General features: G+C 34.3%; 1 protein-coding gene across 1 annotated transcript; it reads right to left on the bottom strand.

The window, feature by feature from the left end:
• Positions 1 to 17: 17 nt before the first annotated feature.
• tmprss13a (transmembrane serine protease 13a) lies at positions 18 to 21,155 on the bottom strand. The gene is made up of 13 exons (XM_048160396.1): positions 21,000 to 21,155; positions 14,434 to 14,614; positions 11,232 to 11,339; positions 10,938 to 11,120; positions 9,300 to 9,423; positions 8,743 to 8,838; positions 7,231 to 7,274; positions 6,858 to 7,020; positions 4,059 to 4,228; positions 3,783 to 3,881; positions 2,574 to 2,716; positions 1,302 to 1,457; positions 18 to 1,181 (listed from the first exon to the last, which is right to left on the bottom strand). The coding sequence occupies exons 1-13, from the start codon at positions 21,015 to 21,017 to the stop codon at positions 1,167 to 1,169; spliced, it is 1,500 nt and encodes a 499-aa protein (XP_048016353.1). The 5' UTR covers positions 21,018 to 21,155; the 3' UTR covers positions 18 to 1,166.
• Positions 21,156 to 23,010: the final 1,855 nt, after the last annotated feature.

Raw genomic sequence — 23,010 nt, 5'->3', positions numbered from 1 at the left:
TGGATTCTGCAATAACGTTGTCCTCTCAACGTGGATTTATTTTTGAAAGTCAGACACATCTTGGCTACAAAAAAAGGTATTGAAAAAGGTATTTCAAGGGTTCATTAAATCCATTCATGTACACACATTCACTTGTAATCTTATACTTAATGTGCTGAAAACCATGGTAAGGTTATAGTATGTTATAGTTTCAATTCAAAACAGCTAAATTTGACAAAAAAAAAGTTTAGTTTAATTGCTACACTTGATGTTACTCTATAAGTTGTTTAACATATCCTAAAATGGTTGGCAAATGTTAAAGGGATAGTTCACCCAAAAATGAAAATTCTGTCATCATTTACTCAAGTTGTTCCAAACGTGTATGAATTTCTTTCTTCTGTTAAACACACAAGAAATGTTGGTAATCAAACAGTTGACAGCAGACTTCCATATATTTTATTTTTCCTACTATGGAAGTCAATGGCCAACTGTTTGATTCCCAACATTCTTTTTGCGTTCAACAGAAGAAAGAAACTCATACAGGTTTGGAACAACATGAGGGTGAGTAAATGATGACATCCATAAACTATCCATAAATGTTGATCTACTTAGACCTTATAGCACTCTTTTAACTGTGTCATGCTTGAAGAATAAAGCTCTAAATGTATATGCTTTTAGCATGATTTATAAAGAAACAATATGAATCATAGAGAAAAAGGACGGACCCTTCACACAGGCTAAAACAATCTCATTTTATCTTAGATCATAGACTGATTTTCGAACAAAATTAACACCCTTTTGGTTAATAAATATATATTTGTAGAACACTCCCAATATTTCTGTAGAATCAGTGCAAGAATACAGAGTTAAAGAGGCAACAAAGGCTCAGATTCAGCAGTGTGCTGTGAACTTACAGTGTAAATGCAAAGAAAAGAATGAGGAAAGCATAGCAACAAGCACTGCATGGGTCTCAACGCCTGCATCTCTGCTTTCCCAGGTTGAGTTGTATAATTAGTTTCTTATAGGAGAACGTGGAATCAATAGTGTTTTTCTTTGTCCAATTGTGGCTACAATATTGCAACATTGTCCCATGTCAAAGTGCATTACTCTGTCCTTCGTCTTTTGTCCTGTGTCCATTGTCGTTGTTCAAATTCTCAGGAATGGACACACCATATAGAAGAAAGGCATCAGGGCTTCTCTTGCTAGTATTTAAGATGACACAATATATAGACATGTTAGGAGAAAGCACTGAGTATATGATACCTTATAGGCGTTAAAAGAACAATATTATGAACTACGTGGACTCATGTTGTCCAGCTTACCTGCATCTTGCTGTAGATCCAGGGCAGAAGGCTGGTCACTCTGCTATATACTCCTGGTTTTTGTTTTTGTCCACAACCTGCTCCCCAACTTGTAATTCCAGCTAGATACCAGCGTTCATTATCTTCCTTGCACACCAGTGGACCTCCACTGTCCCCCTGAGACCAACGACAAGAACAGAGATGAAGAGAACGGAACTTCAGATCATTGTGAACAAACAACAGTAACACTTTACTTAAAAGATTTACATATAATAAATTCTAAAAATATTTTTAATGCTTTAATTATGCACCTTATAGTGCATTGTGTGGTTTTGTGAATAATTGTAACCACAGTTATAATACATTATAATACTGATCTATTCATTGAACACACTTTTAGAAAGTATAATGCATTGAAACATATGAAAATCAACCAATTTCAGATGTAACAAAAAAATCTAATAAAATAAATAAATAAATAAATAAAATATTTTTTTAGAAAATGATTTTGAACATCAATTTATTAGAGACACCAGTAGCAGTATTGGTATTGGTGATACTGGCCTTCGTTCATAGTAATTAGAAAAAAGATGGCATTAAATAAATATATTAAAATATGTAATAAAAATGCATATTTTTTTCAATGTTAGGTCCAATTAATTGCAATTAATTACAGAAAAATTTGATTAATTTGAAAAAAAAAAAATCGATTGACAGCACTAAAAAATTTCATATTTTTTTCTTTTTTTTACAAATAAATTATTTCATAAATATCCGATGAAGTTGGAGGAGTCGCACCACATGACATTTTGCAACCTTGCCTTCTTATAAAAAGGTCAAATTATCTGATGTTTTAAAAGACTTTATTGACACTAACAGTCAGCAGGGATCCTTCTGATAAAATTCTCATTTTATGTTTTTTTTTTCTTTTTTATGTATGTGAGTTGCACCACATGATTTTGTTGGTTGCACCACATGATAAAATATTATTTCTAAGAAATAAGATAAAATAAGAAAAGTCTGCATGTTTTTTATGTGTGTCATGTCGAAGACCTATTATAATTTTTTATATAAAGTAGTTCCTAAAGCAAATGTCATCATGTTTGCATAAATGTTTGGTTGAATAAAACATATTTACACCACTGTGAACAGCAACATGCAGCATTTGCCTAAACACCAGAATAAATCAATGTCATGAGACAAAGAAACACTGGGCGAGACTTGGCCAGTGAATAATATAGTTGCCTGCGGTCACTCGGTGGTCTAGTATTATGGACACAATGGTATATTTACCTGACAGGAGTCCCGGCCTCCATTCATATCGCCGGCACACATCATATTGTTAGTGATGGCCCCACGGTACACCTGACTGCTGTTACACACTCGTGCGTCAATGACATTCACTGCCACATCCATGAGGCTTGTAGAGCCACGGTCTGTGGAATAAAGGAAACACTCACAGTCAAAGGTCCAGGTCGGCTAAAAAGATTAAAAGAAGACAACACACACTGTGACGTGCTGTGTGCTGCGACGTGGACAAATGACCAAGCTCAAATCAGCAGTTCGCAATCTGAACTACTGTAGGGTGAATATCGTAAATAGTATGGATAGGTTATATTTCACCTAATAAATAAATAAATTTTATTTATGATTATTATTTTAAAAAGTATAAATCTTTTCATAATTATTATTTTATATAACTATATTGTATTTTTGCATGAAGAAAATAAAGCCTATTAAAAGATTTTTTTTTTTTTGTTTTTTTTTTTTGTTAGATTTCTGTTTAAATTTCCCACCCCAATTTCTAATTTATTGTAATGTCTTTAGATTTTTTTTTTTTTTTTTTTTTTTTTAATTTATTAGTAATTCTCTTTATTCTCAATGATGATTGTTATAATTTAAATTAAAATATTTAAATGATCCTATCTGGACACAAGTTTTATAGCAAAATCAGCATTAAATGAAGGCAACACAACAAACACTAGCTTCCCTCAAGACCGCCTTCCGTATTCTTCAAAATGCTTACACTGTATGTCCTACACCTTCCCTATTCAACTTATGGAATTGTGGAATTCCGTTATTTCAGTAATTTGAATACGGAAGGTGGTCTGGTGGAAGCTAGATATTTTACTTCATAACTTGTTAAATATGGATTTTTTTTTTTATGGCTTGAGGGTGAGTAAAGCTTTTGGTAATTTTCATTTGAAAGTGAACTAATCCTTTAAGTATATCTTTAGTTGGACCTCAGCACTACTTCTGGATAACTAAAGTACATTTAGTACAAAATTAGCTATTCCAATTTAGCAGACTTTAAGTATACTAGTTTAGTATAGCAAAAATACAATTGCAGGGTATTTGTATTAAGCACAGCATAAATGTGTATTTGTAGTATACTTAGCACAAAATAAATGTATTTCAAATACATTTTAGTATATATTTTTTCCACTAGGGATTTCTTTCCTTCTACCATTTCCATTCATTCTCATTTTTCTCTCTCTGTACCTGCTCCCTGTTGTGTTGTCCCAAAGCCAGATGTGCGGCACTCTAATCCATCAGGAAAGGTCTGGTCAAATGTAGGAAGGCAAACTGGCTGTATGTTATCTGTATGTGAAAGAGAATGTCAAGCTATTGTAGAATATTCAAAATACAGAGCATGAGTCATAGAGACTATATTTATTGTTTTTTAAGGGTAACTAAATGGTTTCACTGTATGTAGAAAAAGCAGTGCAAACATTTTAATTTTTGCATTAACTACTCCATTAGGTGAATCCAACTCACTGGAGAAAGTCACGGGAGTGGCGAGTTTCAGTAAGGCAACGTCAAAATCATTGCTGACACTGTTGTACTTCTCATTCACCATGATCTTCTTCACATAGTAGGGGATCTTAAGGGTATTCTGCGAAATAGTTCCAAAATAAACACGCCAATTTCCAGAATTGGCCATTGAGCTGTGATCAAGACAAAATGAATATCACGTTCACATGTTTCATCAATGTTGTAATCACATAAATTGATTAAAAGAATGTCCGAACACTCGCTAAAACTCAAAGCAGCTATAAATAATAATCATTTGCTTGTTAGTTCCTGTAGCTTAACTGGTAGAAAATTAGCATTAGCAACATTGCAATTAGCTTTGAAACATTTTGTTTTGAATCAGTGGTTCGAAACTCACATGATTTCAGCCAATGAGGCTTTGTTATGTCATACTGTTCTTTACCTTGGAGGGTTTGTCACTAGATGGTGTTGATTTGGTGAACCATGACTGAGTGACTAAAGGCCTTTTCACACCATGCATGATAATTATAATGATAACAATAAAGGTGTAATTCTAAAATCGTTCTAAATATATCTAAATATTGATAACGGCACAGAGAAACAATATCGTTGGAATCACTTTCAGAATGATTATTTTCCAGCTGATGAATGATAAAAACAATGACAGCTAAGTGGAAAGCAGCAGATGACAAAACTGCAGCACGTGTTTAGAATAAGCAAAATGATATCGTCCACCATTATAGTTAACTTTATAGACCTATTTTGTGTTTGCAAACTGCAATGACGTTTTTTGTTGGCGGAGCCTACCTGGTGGCAGAAAATGACAGTTCTAGAGTAGCAGTCTATGGAAGCCACGGAATAAAAGAATAAAAAAGGTTAATTTTGAGTTTATATCTCACAATTCTGACTTTTTTTTCCTTGCAAATCTGAGTTTATATCTCACATTTCTTAGAAGGAAAAACAGAATTGTGAGATATACTCGTTATTCTGTCTTTTTCTCTCAGAATTGTGACAAACTCACAATTATGAGAGTTATGAAGTCCGAACTGGAGATATAAACACGCAAATGCAAGAAAAAAAGTCAGAATTGCGAAATAAAAATGTTATAGGCTATGTTTAAAAGTTGTAAAATGTTATAGGTTTATTATTTCATGCTGTAGCTGCTATGTATGTATGTCCCCTATGAACTGCATATGTGAATTTTATATAGACTTACTGTTTACATCAAATTCATGCTTTAATAGTAGCCTAATCATTGCAGGTTTCATCAGTCAAGTCTATGACTTGCAACATAAACGTCTGCATTTAGCTTCAAAGGGCATCTTCATCGACGATATTCTACAATATTATTGGGACGATATTGGGACGTTTTTTAAATTTGAATAAAATGAAAACTAAAAGACTTTCAAATCACATGAGCTAATATTTTATTAACAATAGAACATAGATAACATTACAAATGTTTAAACTGAGAAACATTACACTTTTTTCCAGTAAATGAGCTAATTTCAAATTTGATGCCTGCTAAAGGTCTCAAAAAAGTTGACACGGGGGCAACAAATGGCTGAAAAAGCAAGACATTTTGAAAAGATTCAGCTGGGAAAACATCTAGCAACTAATTAAGTTAATTGATATCAGGTCTGTAACATGATTAGCTATAAAAGGGATGTCTTAGAGAGGCAGAGTCTCAGAAGTAAAGATGGGCAGAGGCTCTCCAATCTGTGAAAGAGTACGTAAAAAGATTGTGGAATACTTTAAAAACAATGTTCCTCAATGTCAAATTGCAAAGGCTTTGCAAATCTCATCATCTACAGTGCATAACATCGTCAAAAGATTCAGAGAAACTGGAGAAATCTCTGTGTGTAAGGGACAAGTCCGAAGACCTTTATTGGATGCCCGTGGTCTTCAGGCCCTCAGAAGACACAGCATCACTCATCAGCATGATTGTTTCAATGACATTACTAAATGGGCCCAGGAATACTTCCAGAAACCACTGTCTGTAAACACAATCCGCCGTGCCATCTGCAGATGCCAACTAAATCTCTATCATGCAAAAAGGAAGCCATATGTGAACATGGTCCAGAAGTGCCGTCGTGTCCTGTGGGCCAAGGCTCATTTAAAATTGACTGTTTCAAAGTGGAAAAGTGTTCTATAGTCAGACGAGTCCAAATTTGACATTCTTGTTGGAAATCACGGGCGCCATGTCCTGGTGTAGGAGATGCTAAACCATGGTAAACATGCCCCCAGACCTGTAGCAGGCATCAAATTTAAAACGAGCTCATTTTGTGCATAAAATTTCTCAGTTTAAACATTTGTTATTTTATCTATGTTCTATTTTGAATAAAATATTGGCTCATGTGATTTGAAAGTCTTTTAGTTTTCATTTTATTCAAATTTAAAAAAACGTCCCAACATTTCTGGAATTTGGGTTGTATAAAACTTATTTTGTTTTGCATATTCCGATTCTGACATCCAAAGGCACAACAAAACATTTTTTTCCTCTAATTCCATGGATTTTGCCCATTTTTCTCAACTTGTTACCTCTATTTTTTGGCCACCACTATGCTTGCGCAGCTGAAAGTGACGCAACTGTGACGTCTGCTCCAAATTGGTCTATAGTTATCGTTCTTGGTGTGAATGGCCTTAATGCTTTTTAACTGATCTAGGGTCAGTTTTATAATGTAGGTTCATTTTTAATTTATTTAATAAATGTAAATCTTGTGTGAGTATTATACAGAAAAGGAGAATGATATTTTATTGCTTCTAATTTTCTAGTTTGTCAATCCCTGCCTAATAACCAACCTTTGGAAGCAATGGGCAGCTGACACAACAAAGTCCGGAGAGATGAGTGATCCACCACAAACATGGCCTCCATTATAATGCAGGCTAACTTGCCAAGGCCACTGACCAAGCTGAGAGGCGGTGCCCCCTATGATCCTGGAGGCACTTTGCTGCTTGCCACAGTCTGAAAGAAAAAAACAAAACACTATTAATTCCACATTTCAGTGTGAGAAGAATGATCCATTTACTCATTATCCAAACAATGTCACTTATTAACAAATGGAGTGAACAATAATTGAAGGTTTACTGTGATGTATCACATGTATCATTCGTCACAGTAATTTGATGTAAACTGAGATCAAATGTGACTGAAGGACTTTGACTTTATTCTTACCTGTGCATTCAAGTGAGACTGTTTTCTCGTTCAAGCAGCCAGTGCTAAACAAATAAAAATGGTGAAAGACAGACATTACTATATGTACTATCGAGGGAATTATTACCCTGACAACACAAAAGGTCCTATCCCAGCTAACTGGGAATATTCTCAGATCTTTTGAGAACATTCTGGAAAGGTTCTCGCAAATTTACGAACAAACATTATTCCAGTAATGTTAATTTATAGTTTTCATATGACGTCACATCCTTATAGGAACGCCCACTTGGAGGGCGAAAAAAGGCTTTCCTCCATTGCCCGCCAGTCATTTTTTACCAGGTCTGTACGAAGTACTAATATTGTAAGACAGTGATATTAAAGGGTTAGTTCACCCAAAAATGAAAATTCTGTCAATAATTACTAACCCTCATGTCGTTCGACACCCGTAAGACCTTCGATCAACACAAATTAAGATATTTTTGATGAAATCCGTTGGCTCAGTGAGGCCTTCATTGCCAGCAAGATAATTAACACTTTCAGATGCCCAGAAAGCCACTAAAGACATATTTAAAACAGTTCATGTGACTACAATGGTTCAACCTTAATGTTATGAAGCGATAAAAATACTTTTTGTGAGCCAAAAAAAACAAAATAACGACTTTATTCATCAATATCTAGTGATGGGTGATTTCAAAACACTGCTTCATGAAGCTTTGAAGCTTTACAAATCATTTGCTTCAAATCAGTGGTTCAGAGCACGTATCAAACTTGTGAAATTTCAAAACACTTATGATGTAACAAAGCCTCGTTTACTGAAATCACGTGATTTTGATCAAAAATATCATAATTTGTGTTCCAAAGATGGACGAAGGTCTTATGGGAGTGGAACGACATGAGGGTGAGTAATTAATGACAGAATTTTCATTTTTGGGTGAACTAACCCTTTAAAAGACCAAATTCAATGTACACCTTATTGATTATGCATACCATGTACAGGCAAGCAGATGAACCCAGAATATAAACGCAACACCCAGTTTCTTAAGCATTTTTCAGGCATCTGCTTGCCTGAATGAAGTATTGATCATCAGTTATCTGTACACTGAATTTGATCTCTTAAGAAGTGATCTAAATACTATGTGCCAGTCGCGTGACTGAAAATTATATATGACTTTTGTTCAGTTATTTGGTCTTTAATAATGTTCTCAAAACTTTAGCACAAAAACATTATGTATGCATCTTTCATGGAACTTTTTTTTAGCATTTTAGTTATGTTCAACTAACATTTTTTAAATGTTACTACTCGTTTCAGAAAGTTTCAAGAACATTAAGAAGTAATGTTCCCATGTTTGAAGAATGTTACAACGTTCCCTTAAACATTCCTATAACCAAGAATTAAAAAAAAAAAAAAATAGATGTTTTGAACAGAAAGAGTTTTCATAACTTAATGTGAACATTAGAAAAATGTTTTTAGAACATATTTTTGTTAGCTGGGATGCTGTACTACAATCTGCTTTTGATTTGATCTAGTCTTACCTGACATTGACCAGACCCTGTATAAGTTTGTCTGATCTATGTTCTACAGTAAGGGCTATGGACGTCTTGCTATCCACTGGACTTGATGCATAAGACCTAAGGGAAAGAAACACACAACATCAGCTATATTAATATAGTCCTTGTTGGAACAAGATTCATATTTGGTCATATCTGGACCATTGAGTTTAGATGCATTAATGGTACATATACCACACTGATTTTACTTAAGGTGAAAGTTCACCCAAAAATTAAAATAGGTCATAATTTATTCACCCATTATGTTGTTCCAAACCTGTATGACTTTCTTTTATAATGGAACACAGAATACAATATTTTGATAAATGTACAAGTCATATGGACTACTTTTATGTTGCTTTTGGTGCTCTATGAAGTTTGATGGACCCTAGTCACTGCTGATCAAGAGCTGCATGAACATTCTTCAAAATATTTCATATTGTGTTCTACTAAAGAGAGAAAGTCACATGGGTTTGGACCGACATGAGGGCTAGTAAATGATGGCTTAATTTTACTCTTGTTAGCGATGGATGAATGTTTACCCTCTAAAGCCCAGTTGTTCACAGATCTGGTCAGCATAACTCTTATCCATGCCCTGATAACACACAGGAAGGAATGGACCATCCCGAGTTCTGACCTGCAACACTCCACCTTCAGCAAATCTCACTGAGAACATTGGAAAGGAATGTTAAACAATGACATTAACATCATTAAAATCATTAAAACAACTTTAATATACTTGAGATATTGCAAGATATTAAGACTTGTTTTCTGTAATATATATTTAATAGTGTTATTTTATTATTATTATTATACACTATTACAATATTTATTAATATTCTGAATAAGCATTTATTTTCAGTTGTTTTATTATTATTATTTTTAGTTTTCATTTTAGTGAAAGTTTTAGTAATTTTGTTATTTGCTTTTGTCAAAACAAAAAATGATTCAGACATTTTTTATATTTTTGATATATTTTTACTAGAGGGTGCAGGACACTATAGTTAATTTATGTAAATGAGGATAGCAAAATAAAGTAAACTGTGACATATTATACCCAAAAATTCTTCATACAGTGGACTACCAGTAAAATTGGTAAACATTTGGAACCAAAAATTATTCAGACACTTTGCTTAAGTGTTATCTGACATAATTAAGATGAATAGTTTCTGACACAGTTTAACTCTGAGATCTTGTCATATTTTATTACCATTTTTTAAACTATAGTGAATAAACTGTATTAATGAATGAAATGTTCAAGGTGTCTGAATACATTTTGGTTTGACTGTACAGTATATACATATTTAATTTAAATTTTAGTAATTTTAGTACTTCAATTTTATTTTTTTTATTTTTTTTTTGAGAAAATTTGCCAAGGAACTTTTTCCTTTTTTTAGGTTCAGGGTTTCAATCTAATGTTTATATTTTATTTTATTTTAATGACCTAAAATTAGTTTTAATAGTTTTAGTGAACAATAACAGCACTTTCTTAATTTAGCTTAAAGGGGTTAGTTCACCCAAAAATAAAAATTCTGTCATCATTTTCTCACCCTCATGTTGTTCCAAACCTGCATGAGTTTCTTTCTTCTGTTGAAGATAAAAGAAGATATTTTGAAGAATGTTGGTAACCAAAACAGTTGCTGGTCCCTATTGACCACCATATTATAGTAAAAATACTATGGAAGTCAATGGTGACCAGAAACTGTTTGGTTACCAACATTCTTCAAAATATCTTCTTTTATGTTCAGCACAAGAAGGAACAACATGAGACCTAATTTTGGGTGACCTAACTTTAAAAACAATACTAATCTGGTAAGAAAAACATGTTTTATCAAATGTAACTGTTGTGTTTTGTAGATAAAATTGATTATGTGTTGTTTTAAAGAGATTTATATAGGCTATATTTGCTTTTTGCGGTGCAACTTGCAGTGTAGTAAAGTTTTTAACAACCTTTTTTTTCATAACACAGTAAATAGAGGCCTTACTGTGTACTGTAAATGTTTTATTGCAGACCAGTGTGGTTTTCTTGTAAATCTAGTTCCCTTATCAAGACATGTCAACCTTGTAGTTTTCACCAAAGCATTATCCGAAACACTCAACTAATAATCTCTTTATATTTTGTCCTACATGAATCAGTTACATCTGATAGTCAGCCTCTTTGCTGTAAAACGTGTGCTCACCGCAGTTTGTCTCATCGCTGGCCTGTTGGCAGTTTTGGATGCCGTCACATTGCACAGAGGAGTTGGAGCAGGTGTCAGAATTCTTCATGTCGTCATGCTTCTCATGGCTGTCTTGTTCCTTGCAATCTTTTCCCTTGCAATCGCTGTCATAATGGCCGGAATATGACTTGGATCCATAATGCACTATCCCCATAAGTGAGAGAGCGGTAAAGAGATAAATCGAGGTGAGAGGTTTAGGTACAAGGCAAGCATAAATGGTGTGTCCTGTCATTACAGATACATCCCCTCCCTTACCTCCAAGCCAGATGGCCATTACAATGAGAGCCAACAGCAACAGCACACCTATCCATCCACCCCAACACTTGGCACTCCGTCCACAAGACTCCGGACTTTTTGGAGGAGCTGAAGGAACAAGAACAAATCAGCAATCCAACTAAACTAATATCCCACATTTATTATCAAAAGTATATAGCACTATAAATGGCGAGTGAAGGACTGTTAATTTATTCAATAATACATTTATAATAATACATACGTATCCCTGAGATGTTCCCTTTCGAGGGAACTCAACGCTGCGTGACGGCAAAGGAGAACTCATTTCGGATTAAATGAGAGCGCTGTCTGAGAAATGGATTCTGAACGCTCACATGACAAGTATTGAACTGAGATCTTTTTGCCACCTAATTGACCATTCTCAGGGAGTTTGATTGACAAGCGTTCTAACCAATCAGAACGCCGAATCCGCCATTTTGTCCAACAAAGCAGTCAGGAGTTAGAAGATTAACCTCGGTGGAGTTAAACTTAAAAAATTGTGTATATTGACGTCTTTCCGCATTTGAAACAACATTCCTTCTGATGTTCATTCCTGTTTATTTGATGCTATACATGAACTAGTAGTAAGAGATGATCGGTTTACGAGCCTGTTGAGCTGACGCACTACAGCAATCTGTCACGACCATGGTCACGACATATTAAAGAGCCACAAAACGTTTTTTATTGTTTGAATTTCTTTAAAAAATGACACAGTTTTAAAGCTGGGACTTTGTTTAATATCATAAGTAACCTGCTTTGTCTTGTCTGTCGACGTGTTGTCAGTATCCTCTTTGCTCCGTGATTTTTCACTGCGTGTGGCGTGACAGTGCCACGGCTTGTTGGACAAAGCAACAGTAACTAAGGGGGGCGGGACTTTGCGAAGGGTCAATTGGGCTTGAACAGATAAATTCAAGTACTTGCGTTTCAAAAAGCCTGTCTTTGCAAGTATCCTCATAAACACAGTCATTTATACGGTTGAGGAAAAAAAATGCATGTGAATCAGTATATTGGATCTGTGCATTCGGTCTTAAAGTGACAGCAGCCTAATTTACCTGCTGTCGTCTGTGTCATTAATGTTAATCACGACTGCTATTTTTATTCCTTATGTTCTATTTTTATTATTCTTCTTTATGTAAAGAACTTTGAATTACCATTGTGTATGAAATGTGCTATACAAATAAAATTGCCTTGCCTTACAAAAGAGTCTCTCACTGCTCTTTACTGGATTACTTTAACTTTAATAAGAATACGTGTAGGCCTATATTTAATTTACACAGTAAAGACTATGCAGTGTTTTTATACATTTGATTACTTTATACAATTTATGTTGTATTTCTTATTTCTAGCATTTGAACTTTTTCAGGTAGGTTTTTTTGTTTTTATTTTATCACTGCTTACTTGTCTTGAATAAGCATGAGGGTTTATTTTTTAACTTAGGCTAGTATTAGTTTTTTTGTGAAATTTAAAATTGGTGACCATAATTATGAAATTTAAATGGTATAACAATTTTCATATCATAATAAAATCCTTATTTAAAGCAAAAATAAATATATTGTTATATATACAGTACAGTCCAAAAGTTTGGAACCACTAAGATTTTTAATGTTTTTAAAAGAAGTTTCGTCTGCTCACCAAGGCTACATTTATTTAATTAAAAATACAGTAAAAAACAGTAATATTGTGAAATATTATTACAATTTAAAATAACTGTGTACTATTTAAATATATTTGACAAAGTAATTTATTCCTGTGATGCAAAGCTGAATTTTCAGCATCGTTACTCCAGTCTTCAGTGTCACATGATCCTTCAGAAATCATTCTAATATGCTGATTTGCTGCTCAATAAACATTTATGATTATTTTCAATGTTGAAAACAGTTGTGTACTTTTTTTTTCAGGATTCCTTGATGAATAGAAAGTTCAAAAGAACAGCATTTATCTGAAATACAAAGCTTCTGTAGCATTATACACTACCGTTCAAAAGTTTGGGGTCAGTAAGAATTTTTATTGTTATTTTTTTGAAAAGAAATTAAAGAAATGAATACTTTTATTCAGCAAGGATGCATTAAATCAATCAAAAGTGGCAGTAAAGACATTTATAATGTTACAAAAGATTAGATTTCAGATAAACACTGTTCTTTTGAACTTTCTATTCATCAAATAATCCTGAAAAAAAATATTGTACACAAATATTTTGTACAATTGTACACATTAAATGTTTCTTGAGCAGCAAATCAGCATATTAGAATGATTTCTGAAGGATCATGTGACACTGAAGACTGGAGTAATGATGCTGAAAATTCAGCTTTGCATCACAGGAATAAATTACTTTGTGAAATATATTCAAATAGAAAACAGTTATTTTAAATTGTAATAATATTTCACAATATTACTGTTTTTTACTGTATTTTTAATTAAATAAATGTAGCCTTGGTGAGCAGACGAAACTTCTTTTAAAAACATTAAAAATCTTAGTGGTTCCAAACTTTTGGACTGTACTGTATATCTTTATCGTGAAATAAAATTACTCATATAAGATTTTGGTCAACACCATGATGCAGCATCTCGTTCCCTTCTCAGGAAATTGGCTACATAGGTAACCCAGAGACGTTCCCTTTCGAGGGAACTCAACACTGGTCATGGCGTCGATGCTATGGGAAGGAAGCTGATAGCGTCAACGCCATGATGCAGCATCTCATTCCCTTCTCAGAGAACCGGGTTACATACATAACCCAGAGATGTTGGAAAAAGTTACAAACCTAAGAAAACTTTTTTTTTTTCTTTTTAAAAAAACTTGAATTTTTTGTAAAAAAAAATTGAAAATATGTTAATACATTTTGCTTAAAGGCTATTCCATTTAAATGAGAATTTGTGGAAATTTGTTTCTGCCACTGAATAAAAAATAAAAAAGGTAATGACTTTTTTTCTCGCAGCTGTGAGTTTATATCTCGCAATTCTGACTTTGTAACTCGCAATTGCAACTAAATATTAAGAAAAAAAGTCAGAATTGCAAGATGTAAACTCATAATTCATGGCGGAAACAAGCTTCCATAAGAATTGCCCTCTCAGTTTTGATTATGATAAATTTGTAAAAACAGCTTTCAGATATTAGCTTAATTTAGCAAGAGCATATTATGTAAAGCTTTTTTTCTGGGAAGCACCAAATCCGAGTGACTGTACTTACGGACAACTCGCTGTGTGACGATGACGGCTGATACTTGTACTTGAGCCAGATCCTTCTGAACATAGTATGGCACAGTTTTCTGTGTGACCCCATATTTGTCCCCATAAATCACCTCCTCGTAGGTCATAGGAGGGGTCTGTGGGTCCACTGCCACAGAGTAGTATGGTGGAGGAGGGTCCCTCTACAAAAGAGAAAGTAAAAGAAACATCTTTTATAAATGATAATGAACTCTTGCCACTTTTTCATCAGCTCTCTTATGGTTGCTGTCGTTTGACAAGTTCATGGAAAATCATTTTAACATACAAAAGATGCCACACAATCATCTTAGTAGAACTTGTTTGTGTTCCTTGTCCTAAATAATTGAAATGCCTTGACTGCCCAACAGGAATGAGTTCTGCATTCTAGTCAAATGCCATAACAAATATGTCAATATACTTGCATGTCTAGTTTTATTTTTACTCTTAAACTTTTAAAGTCATCATGAAATGGAAGTTTTTTCTTCCCTACCATGATGTACAGCCAGATAAAATAGCTTCTTGAACAAGAAATCAAAATGGACTTTGTTTATCCTTTTTTTGGAGTTGCTGACTTTGGTGCCTGTTTTTATGTAATTTTGTTTACTATGTTCTTTAATTTTTAAAAAATGTAGGACAGGACTCTGTTTTGTCCATCAAGAATTGATTGGATCGTTGTTGTTTATTTTATGTGGTAAAGACTGAAACAGAGAGTGTAATTTGATTCTTTGGTCACTAAATTGGGCTCAAACGTGATCACTGAGGCTATGTGTTTGCACTGACTGCATACTCCAAAATAGCCTTCTATACTGACAATCTGTTCAATATTTGATGCTTAACCAAAACTGCCCAATCCATTATCATCCATGATAAGACTGAACAGATGCAACCAGGGTTTTTTCTGTAACAGGCACTGTCTTCTGGGAAAGTCTTTGTCTTGAAGAAAGGTAGGCAGATTGCCTCTGACAAAGTGTTGATGTCTTCATGTTTATTTGTAACCTAGACAGTATATCGTCACAATAATCAAATGGATTGCTTCCTTGTTAGCACAAAAGTGTTGAAAAGAATACAGTCTTTCTTCTTCTGAATGTATGGATTTTATTACAGGAAGTATTTATTTTACAGGAATAGTTCAGTAAAGGTATAGGAATTGTTATGACTGGTCACTACAACGCTTCAAGCTTCAAACATAATGCAAAAGAGAAGTTCTGATCTTTTACTATTAATAGAGAAATAATAAAAAGATAAGTGGTCCAATCCAATCCAAAAATTATTCATTGAAAGTCCCCTCCAGTCAGATTTTTATTGTTATGACCAAATAATTTGAGTCACTTCGTGAACGAACCATTGATTTATTGAAAAAAAAACTGGACTCAAGAGAATCAAGATTAACAATGATTTTGATGATTTTCTATATTGGAGTGGTGTGGATTTTAAAGATGCATTGACATAGCTAATCGAAATACTTGATTCTGACTAGTCAATCGCGGCATTCAGCGGTCACCGTTGCTCATGCCGCCCCTACACTACAACTTTAAAGGTGCCCTACAATCAAAAACTTAATTTACCTTGGCATAGTTGAATAACAAGAGTTCAGTACATGGAAAAGACATACAGTGAGTCTCAAACTCCATTGCTTCCTCCTTCTTATATAAATCTCATTTGTTTAAAAGACTTCCGAATCTCAACATAACACTGTTACGTAACAGTCGGGATCATTAATATGTACGCCCCCAATATTTGCATATGCCAGCTCATGTTCAAGGCATTAGACAAGGGCAGCCAGTATTAACGTCTGGATCTGTGCACAGCTGAATCATCAGACTAGGTAAGCAAGCAAGAACAACAGCAAAAAATGGCAGATGGAGCAATAATAACTGACATGATCCATGATATCATGATATTTTTTGTGATATATTTGTAAATTGTCTTTCTAAATGTTTCGTTAGCATGTTGCTAATGTACTGTTAAATGTTGTTAAAGTTACCATTGTTTCTTACTGTATTCGCGTCTGTATAATTCATAAACACATCTTCATTCTTTATAAATCTCTCCAACAGTGTAGCATTAGCCCGTTAGCCACAGAGCATATAGCCTCAAACTCATTCAGAATCAAATGTAAACATCCAAATAAATACTATACTCACAGGAATCGAAGCATGCATGCAACATGAATGACGAACATTTTGTAAAGATCCATTTGAGGGTTATATTAGCTGTGTGAACTTTGTTTATGCAACTGCACTTATAGTCGAGAGTTCGTGAGGGCAGGGAGCGAGAGATTTAAAGGGGCCGCACATGCTGAATCGGTGCATAGTTAATGATGCCCCAAAATAGGCAGTTAAAAAATGAATTAAAAAAAATCTCTGTGGTATTTTGAGCTGAAACTTCACAGACACATTCAGGGGACACCTTAGACTTATATTACATCTTTTGAAAAGATGTTCTACAGCACCTTTAAAGCTGGCATGAAACGGAAGTAGCAATAATCTTTTCTTGCCTATTGTGACACAGCTTCTCTAACAAGAAAAAGTCAAATGACTTCACTAACAAGAAAAAAAAATGTAGGGTGGGAATTGATATTTCCATGGGTAATTGATTGGATGGTTGTGGTTTGCTATTGGTTGATCTCATGTGAGAGACAGGTTGTCCCGCCCTCGCGCCAGTAAACATCATAAGAAGGCGAGGAAGTTGCTGTAAGAAGGCGAGGAAGTTATTTTTGAATAAAGATTATGAGGGCACATAGATTTAAAAAGATAATAATGTTGTGCATGGATAAATTGTTTTTAATAAACACTATAATATTCCATAAAAACAAGAGTTGTCCATTTTGATTTCATTGTGACTTTAAAAGTCGTCAGATTGCTGTTCATTTCACAGTGCACAATGTCTGTCAATATGCCATTTCCAATCAAAACACATTTCACACTACAGGACTTGGATTGCAGACAGGTCTACTCTAGATATTTAACCTGCTAAATATTTGTTGTCATCTGCAAGGCATTGGTGCTTCTCTGAGATTGAGTCTTTGAAAAAAGACACATAGCGATCGTCACTCATGTGAACGAGCACCAATTTGTCTCCATTAACTGTCAGCGTCAGAGAGTTGAAAATCACAGCAAAAATCATGTAATTTCAGGATGACATTGCTACAATTACTATTTTTTACTATTAATTACATTACTACTTATGTCTCAGGTAATGATTGTAGCAAAAACAACTTGATAGCACTTCAGAGGCCATTTGTGAAGCAATTTTGTTAAGTATAAGTCTTAAAAACTAGTCTGACCAACTAGTTAGGGGTAATCAGTCTGACCTTTCAGATTCAAATGAGACCAATCTATCTTTTTATGTGACTTCATTAAAGTCATTAAAAGTTTTGAAGAAGAAGAAAAATATATGAGTACTAGTCTAAAAGCAGTTTATGCAACCAGTCACAGTATTGATATTGTATTGATTTTCACTATGGTCACGGTCTTGATCACCCTGTTGGGGTTTATTTTGTGATAATGACCAGCTTGACTGTACATTATCCATTACATGTTATTAATAGCCTATTGCAATACACCTTTGGAAACTATGCGGTTGAACCAGATGCTTTGTAAAATAGTACTGAGTTATGTTTTGTGACTGATGAATTTTGAAGGCCACGGTCTACTTCACTTTAATTTCCATTTCAATGGCTCTTTCTCTGTCGCTTTCAGAAGCTGTACCTCTTCAATCCAGTGAGTAGGTGTGTAGTGTTTGCACTGCAACACCAAATAACAATAAACGTGTCTGTTTACACCCACCATGTCACCAAAAGTGTGAGCATGTTTCACACACTGCCAAGATTAGACAGGTGGGCCATGCTTTCTGGGCTTTAAATGTGTATTAAATTCACGTTGTATTCATGTAATTTTCCACAAGTGTTACATGAGTCAACACCATTTAGCTAACACTTTGCATACCACAGCTCAGAGCCAGGAAAGGGAGTTTTGTTTATTGCCTGCCTAATGGGTTAATGAATATAAGTGCTTAACCCATGCAACCAGACCAGTCATATTAGTAACCAAAATCACATTTTGTTGTTTTTATTTATAGTGTATAATTATAATCTCAAACCTCTGACAAAGCAAATATTGAGTGTTTCACACATATTTCAGCAATGTTTCTTAACTGTAGTAGTATTTAACTGTCTTGGTCTAGAATGATGAGTCTTAAAGGGTTAGTTCACCCAAAAATTGAAAATTATGTCATTAATGACTCACCCTCATGTCGTTCCAAACCCGTAAGACTTTCGTTCATCTTTGGAACACAAATGAAGATCTTTTTGATGAAATCTGATAGCTTTTTGTCCCTTCATTGACAGCAACTCAGCTGACATTTTGATGCTTAAAAAGTTCATGAAGAGATCGTAAAACTAATCCATATGAATTTTCTGAAGAGGCTTGATCATTTTATATGATGAACAGACTTAAAGTTACTCACCCCCATGTCATCCAAGATGTTTAGGTCTTTCTTTCATCAGTCGAAAAGAAATTATGGTTTTTGAGGAAAACATTCCAGGCTTTTTCTCAATGTAGTGGACTTCAACAGGGACCAACAGGTTGAAGATCCAAATTGTAGTTTCAATGCAGCTTCAAAGTGACCTTTCCAATGTGATTATGTAATGCATGGCACATTTCAGAGCTAGTATAAGACAAGCGTTTGTGGTTAAAAAGTATATATGTATGTATGTATATATATATATATTTCTTTTTTTTTTTTTTTTTTTTTTACAAAATGACAGATCGTTTTGCTAGATAATACCCTTATTCCTCGTCTGGGATCGTGTAGAGCCCTTTGAAGCTGCACTGAAACTGCAATTTGGACCTTCAACCCATTTGTCCCTGTTAAAGTCCACTATATGGAGAAAAATCCTGGAATGTTTCACTCAAAAACCTTAATTTCTTTTTTGACTGAAGAAATAAAGACATAAATATCTTGGATGACATGGGGGTGAGTAAATTATCGAGAAATTTTAATTCTGAAGTGGACTAATTCTTTAATTTAGGCTTTTATTCACATGGAAACATTGATCAGCGAACATAAACAGAAGCTCAGATGTGTTACGTAACACACAAGAATGAACCTCATTGGTTCCCGCAGGTCAAGCAAACATGCTTGAGCTTATGTTTACTACAACTGATGTGTGAGTTGATGAATGTTTATATGTGAATAAAAGCCTAAATTTAGTCTGTTCATCATGTAAAGCGATCATGTCTCTTCAGAAAATTTGGACTAAACCACTCAATTCATAGTTTTACGTTTTCTTTATGATCTTTTTTAAGCGTCAAAGTGTTACGTTGCATTGTGTAGCAGTTGCATGGACTGTCTATGAGAGTCAGAAAGTGCTCAGATTTCATCAAAAAGATTTTCATTTGTGTTCCGAAGATGAATAAAAGCCTTACGGGTTTGGAACATTGGAACATTTTCATTTTTGGGTGAACTAACCCTTTAAATTGACATACCAGAACAATACTGACCCCAGGACCCCAGTTTCAGTCCAGAATGAATAGTGTGTTTCTCTCTGACTTGTGTCATACATGAGTGTTATACAACTACCAACATACCAGATTCTCTTTAAATTCTTCTTTAGCATTAAGTGGGTTTTAAAACAAGTCCTTTCTCTTGATATTATACAGACAGCTGAAATGTAATCCAATATGAGGCTAAACACCTTTAGACAATTAAGGTTTGCCCCTGCATTTGACAAAAGTGATGTGTTTAAGTCTCACTTTTCATTGTTTGATCTCAAAGCTGAAACAGAGAATGAGAATGTTTTCAGTTCAATGTGGAGGAACTGGTTTGTCAAAACTTACCATTACCCAAAACAGCATGACCAGCAATTATCTAAACTAAAGCAATTGTCAGCAAACTAGCTGTCAAAGTGAATCAAATATTAGCTGTATTGTTTAATGCATTACCTTTAACTTTAGAGTAAAATTATATATAAGCAGATCATCATCATAGTTTTACTGATACTTTACATTAGGACCCCATTAGTTATCATCAGTAAGTGCATTAACTAACATTAACTAACGAAGAATTCATTCATCTTTGTTAATGTTAGTTAATAAAAATACAACTGTTCATTGTTAGTTCATGCTAATGTTAACAAATAGAAACTTACTGTGAAGTACATACAGTTCATTATAAATATCATAATTATCATATGAGAGCTCAGTAAACAGGCCTTCTTTAAGTTAGTGAGTCCCAAACTTAGAAAACTTAATGCCACAACTTTTTTTTTTTTTTGTCTAATGGAGTGTCACATATTGGTAATGCATTAATGTTTTAATTGAAATTATAATTTAATCATTTGAACCAATTAACAGCTCTTTTTTGTCATTTCTATTTCATTGTTTAATAAACAACATACAAGCCAGACCCATAAAAATGCATAAACAGACCACTAAAATAAACCACACGAAATAGAACTTTAACATCTGTCACACATGCATAAAAACAGTTAAGATAACTCCAAAAGCATACACTCTGCAGATTCAAAACTCAGCGATTCTGTCTTACCGTGTCATTGTCTGCCATTAGGCACAGGAGTGAGGACTATGGTTAGATCCAAAATGTCTATGTATTTGGGTGGGCGGGATTTCAACCTGTCTCTACAGTACCAAAGGAAAAATAAGACCCTCTTTTCAATTTCTGACCTTCTTTTCAAGACATGGTTAGGACTGCCCTCTTATCCTCCCTCTTTTAGCCTCAATGGAGGAATGCCAGTGTCATATCTACCTGCCCGACCAGTTTCACGACACCAGAGCCCTGCATCTCTTCTCTCACCTTCCCTCTGGCTCACCTGTGAACAATGATCTGAAAATAGTTTCACATCAAAATAATTTCCGTGTTGGAAAGTTATAGAAGTGCACGATTGCTCTGCAATTTTAACAGGCTTAATGAATATTGTAAATTAATGGTTATTTACTATACCCCTGTGTTGACTCCACCCTCATGTGTACAAGTCAATGCTTTGAGATAAAAAAAATATGTTGGGATAAATATATATGACTAGTTGGACTAAAAGTTGCTTGATTTATCAGTGATTTAAAAAAATGTTAAAGGGTTAGTTCAACCAAAAATCAAAATGATGTCATTAATTACTCATTAATACCCTCATTTCATTCTACATCCGTAAGACCTTCGTTCTTCTTCGGATTAAGATTAAGATATTTCTGATTAAATCTGATGGCTCAGTGAGGCCTCCAGCAAGTTAACAGTTCACGTGACTACAGTGGTTCCACCTTAATATTATAAAGTGACGAGAATCCTTTTTGTGCACCAAAAAACAAAAATGAAAATAATGACTTTTCAACAATATCTAGTGATGGGAGATTTCAAAACACTGCTTTGAATCTTTTGTTTCGAATCAGTGGTTCTGACCGCCAAAGTCATGTGATTTCAGCAGTATGGCAGTTTGCAATCCCAGACAAAAGCTGTGAAGCTTCATGAAGCGGTGTTTTGAAATCGTCCATCACTAGATATTGTTGAATTTTTTTTTTTTTTTTTTTTTTTGGCATTAGGGGTGTTGTAGTTTTCCTACCTATTTGGCAAAATGTCAATTAAACAAAATATTTTAACTGAAAAGTTTAACTTTTTTTCTTTGCAAAAGAGTATCTTAGAAAGGATAGACAGACAGACAGACAGACAGACAGACAGATAGATAGATAGATAGATAGATAGATAGATAGATAGATAGATAGATAGATAGATAGATAGATAGATAGATAGATAGATAGATAGCATGACAACCGCGCCACCGCGGTCGTGGAGTGTCACCGGCGGTACTGTTATATATATATATTATATAATCTCAGAGGTCGCGTTAACCGAAAATTTTCAGTCATTAATGGAATTTTTTTTAGCAGTGACGGAAAAAATCTGCAGCCCGTCCGTCATTTTGACAGATTATGTAGCTTGTAAACTGTAATTCCCACCCCTGTCCAGTAGGTGGTGAGCGCGCTCCAGTGTGGCAGCAGAGCACGAGTTCAGTCTCCAGAATAAAATGAAACGATGCGCTTGTTTAAACACAGACGAGCACCCTAGTTTAAGTCAATTTTATATTAAAAAAGTTACTTATGCTTACTTACATAATTAAGTTTTGTTATTTTTCTTGCTGACTATACGTTTATGGTCAACGAATGGCTTTTGTGAGGTATAATGTTACGTTACATTGTTTGCAACACTGACTGACGTGATACAGATTTCGGTAAGCTACTGTATCTTTCAACATATTTTTTTTATTTTCATACACGTTTATTTCGTTCTGTAGCCTACAGTAGTAAAGACGAAAGGATGATCGCATTCACTCACAATCCGTGACAAGTGTTCAAGATGAAAACGGAAAAGTGACGCAGTCTTTGATCAACTTTCTTCTCATAATATTTATAAATGCATAGCCTGTGCCTATTTGCTTATCCTGTAAGTTCATGAATAAAAATGAAAATGTGGACGAAATCAGAAGCTATTAAATGTCTTATCATTAAAATATAAAAATTAAAATGACGGGTAATTGATTATGATGGGTTTT

This window comes from Megalobrama amblycephala, linkage group LG16, assembly GCF_018812025.1.
Source record: "Megalobrama amblycephala isolate DHTTF-2021 linkage group LG16, ASM1881202v1, whole genome shotgun sequence".
NCBI classification, from domain to species: domain Eukaryota; kingdom Metazoa; phylum Chordata; class Actinopteri; order Cypriniformes; family Xenocyprididae; genus Megalobrama; species Megalobrama amblycephala.
This window is presented reverse-complemented; position numbering and strand designations above follow the sequence as displayed.

Excerpts from the sequence above, each read along its gene's own strand:
- tmprss13a (XM_048160396.1), bottom strand. Across the intron at positions 11,121-11,231 it reads AATGGCCATCTGGCTTGGAG|TGCATTATGGATCCAAGTCA; the intron begins GTAAGGGAGGGG and ends TTATGGGGATAG. Across the intron at positions 1,458-2,573 it reads GAGGCCGGGACTCCTGTCAG|GGGGACAGTGGAGGTCCACT; the intron begins GTAAATATACCA and ends CGTTGGTCTCAG.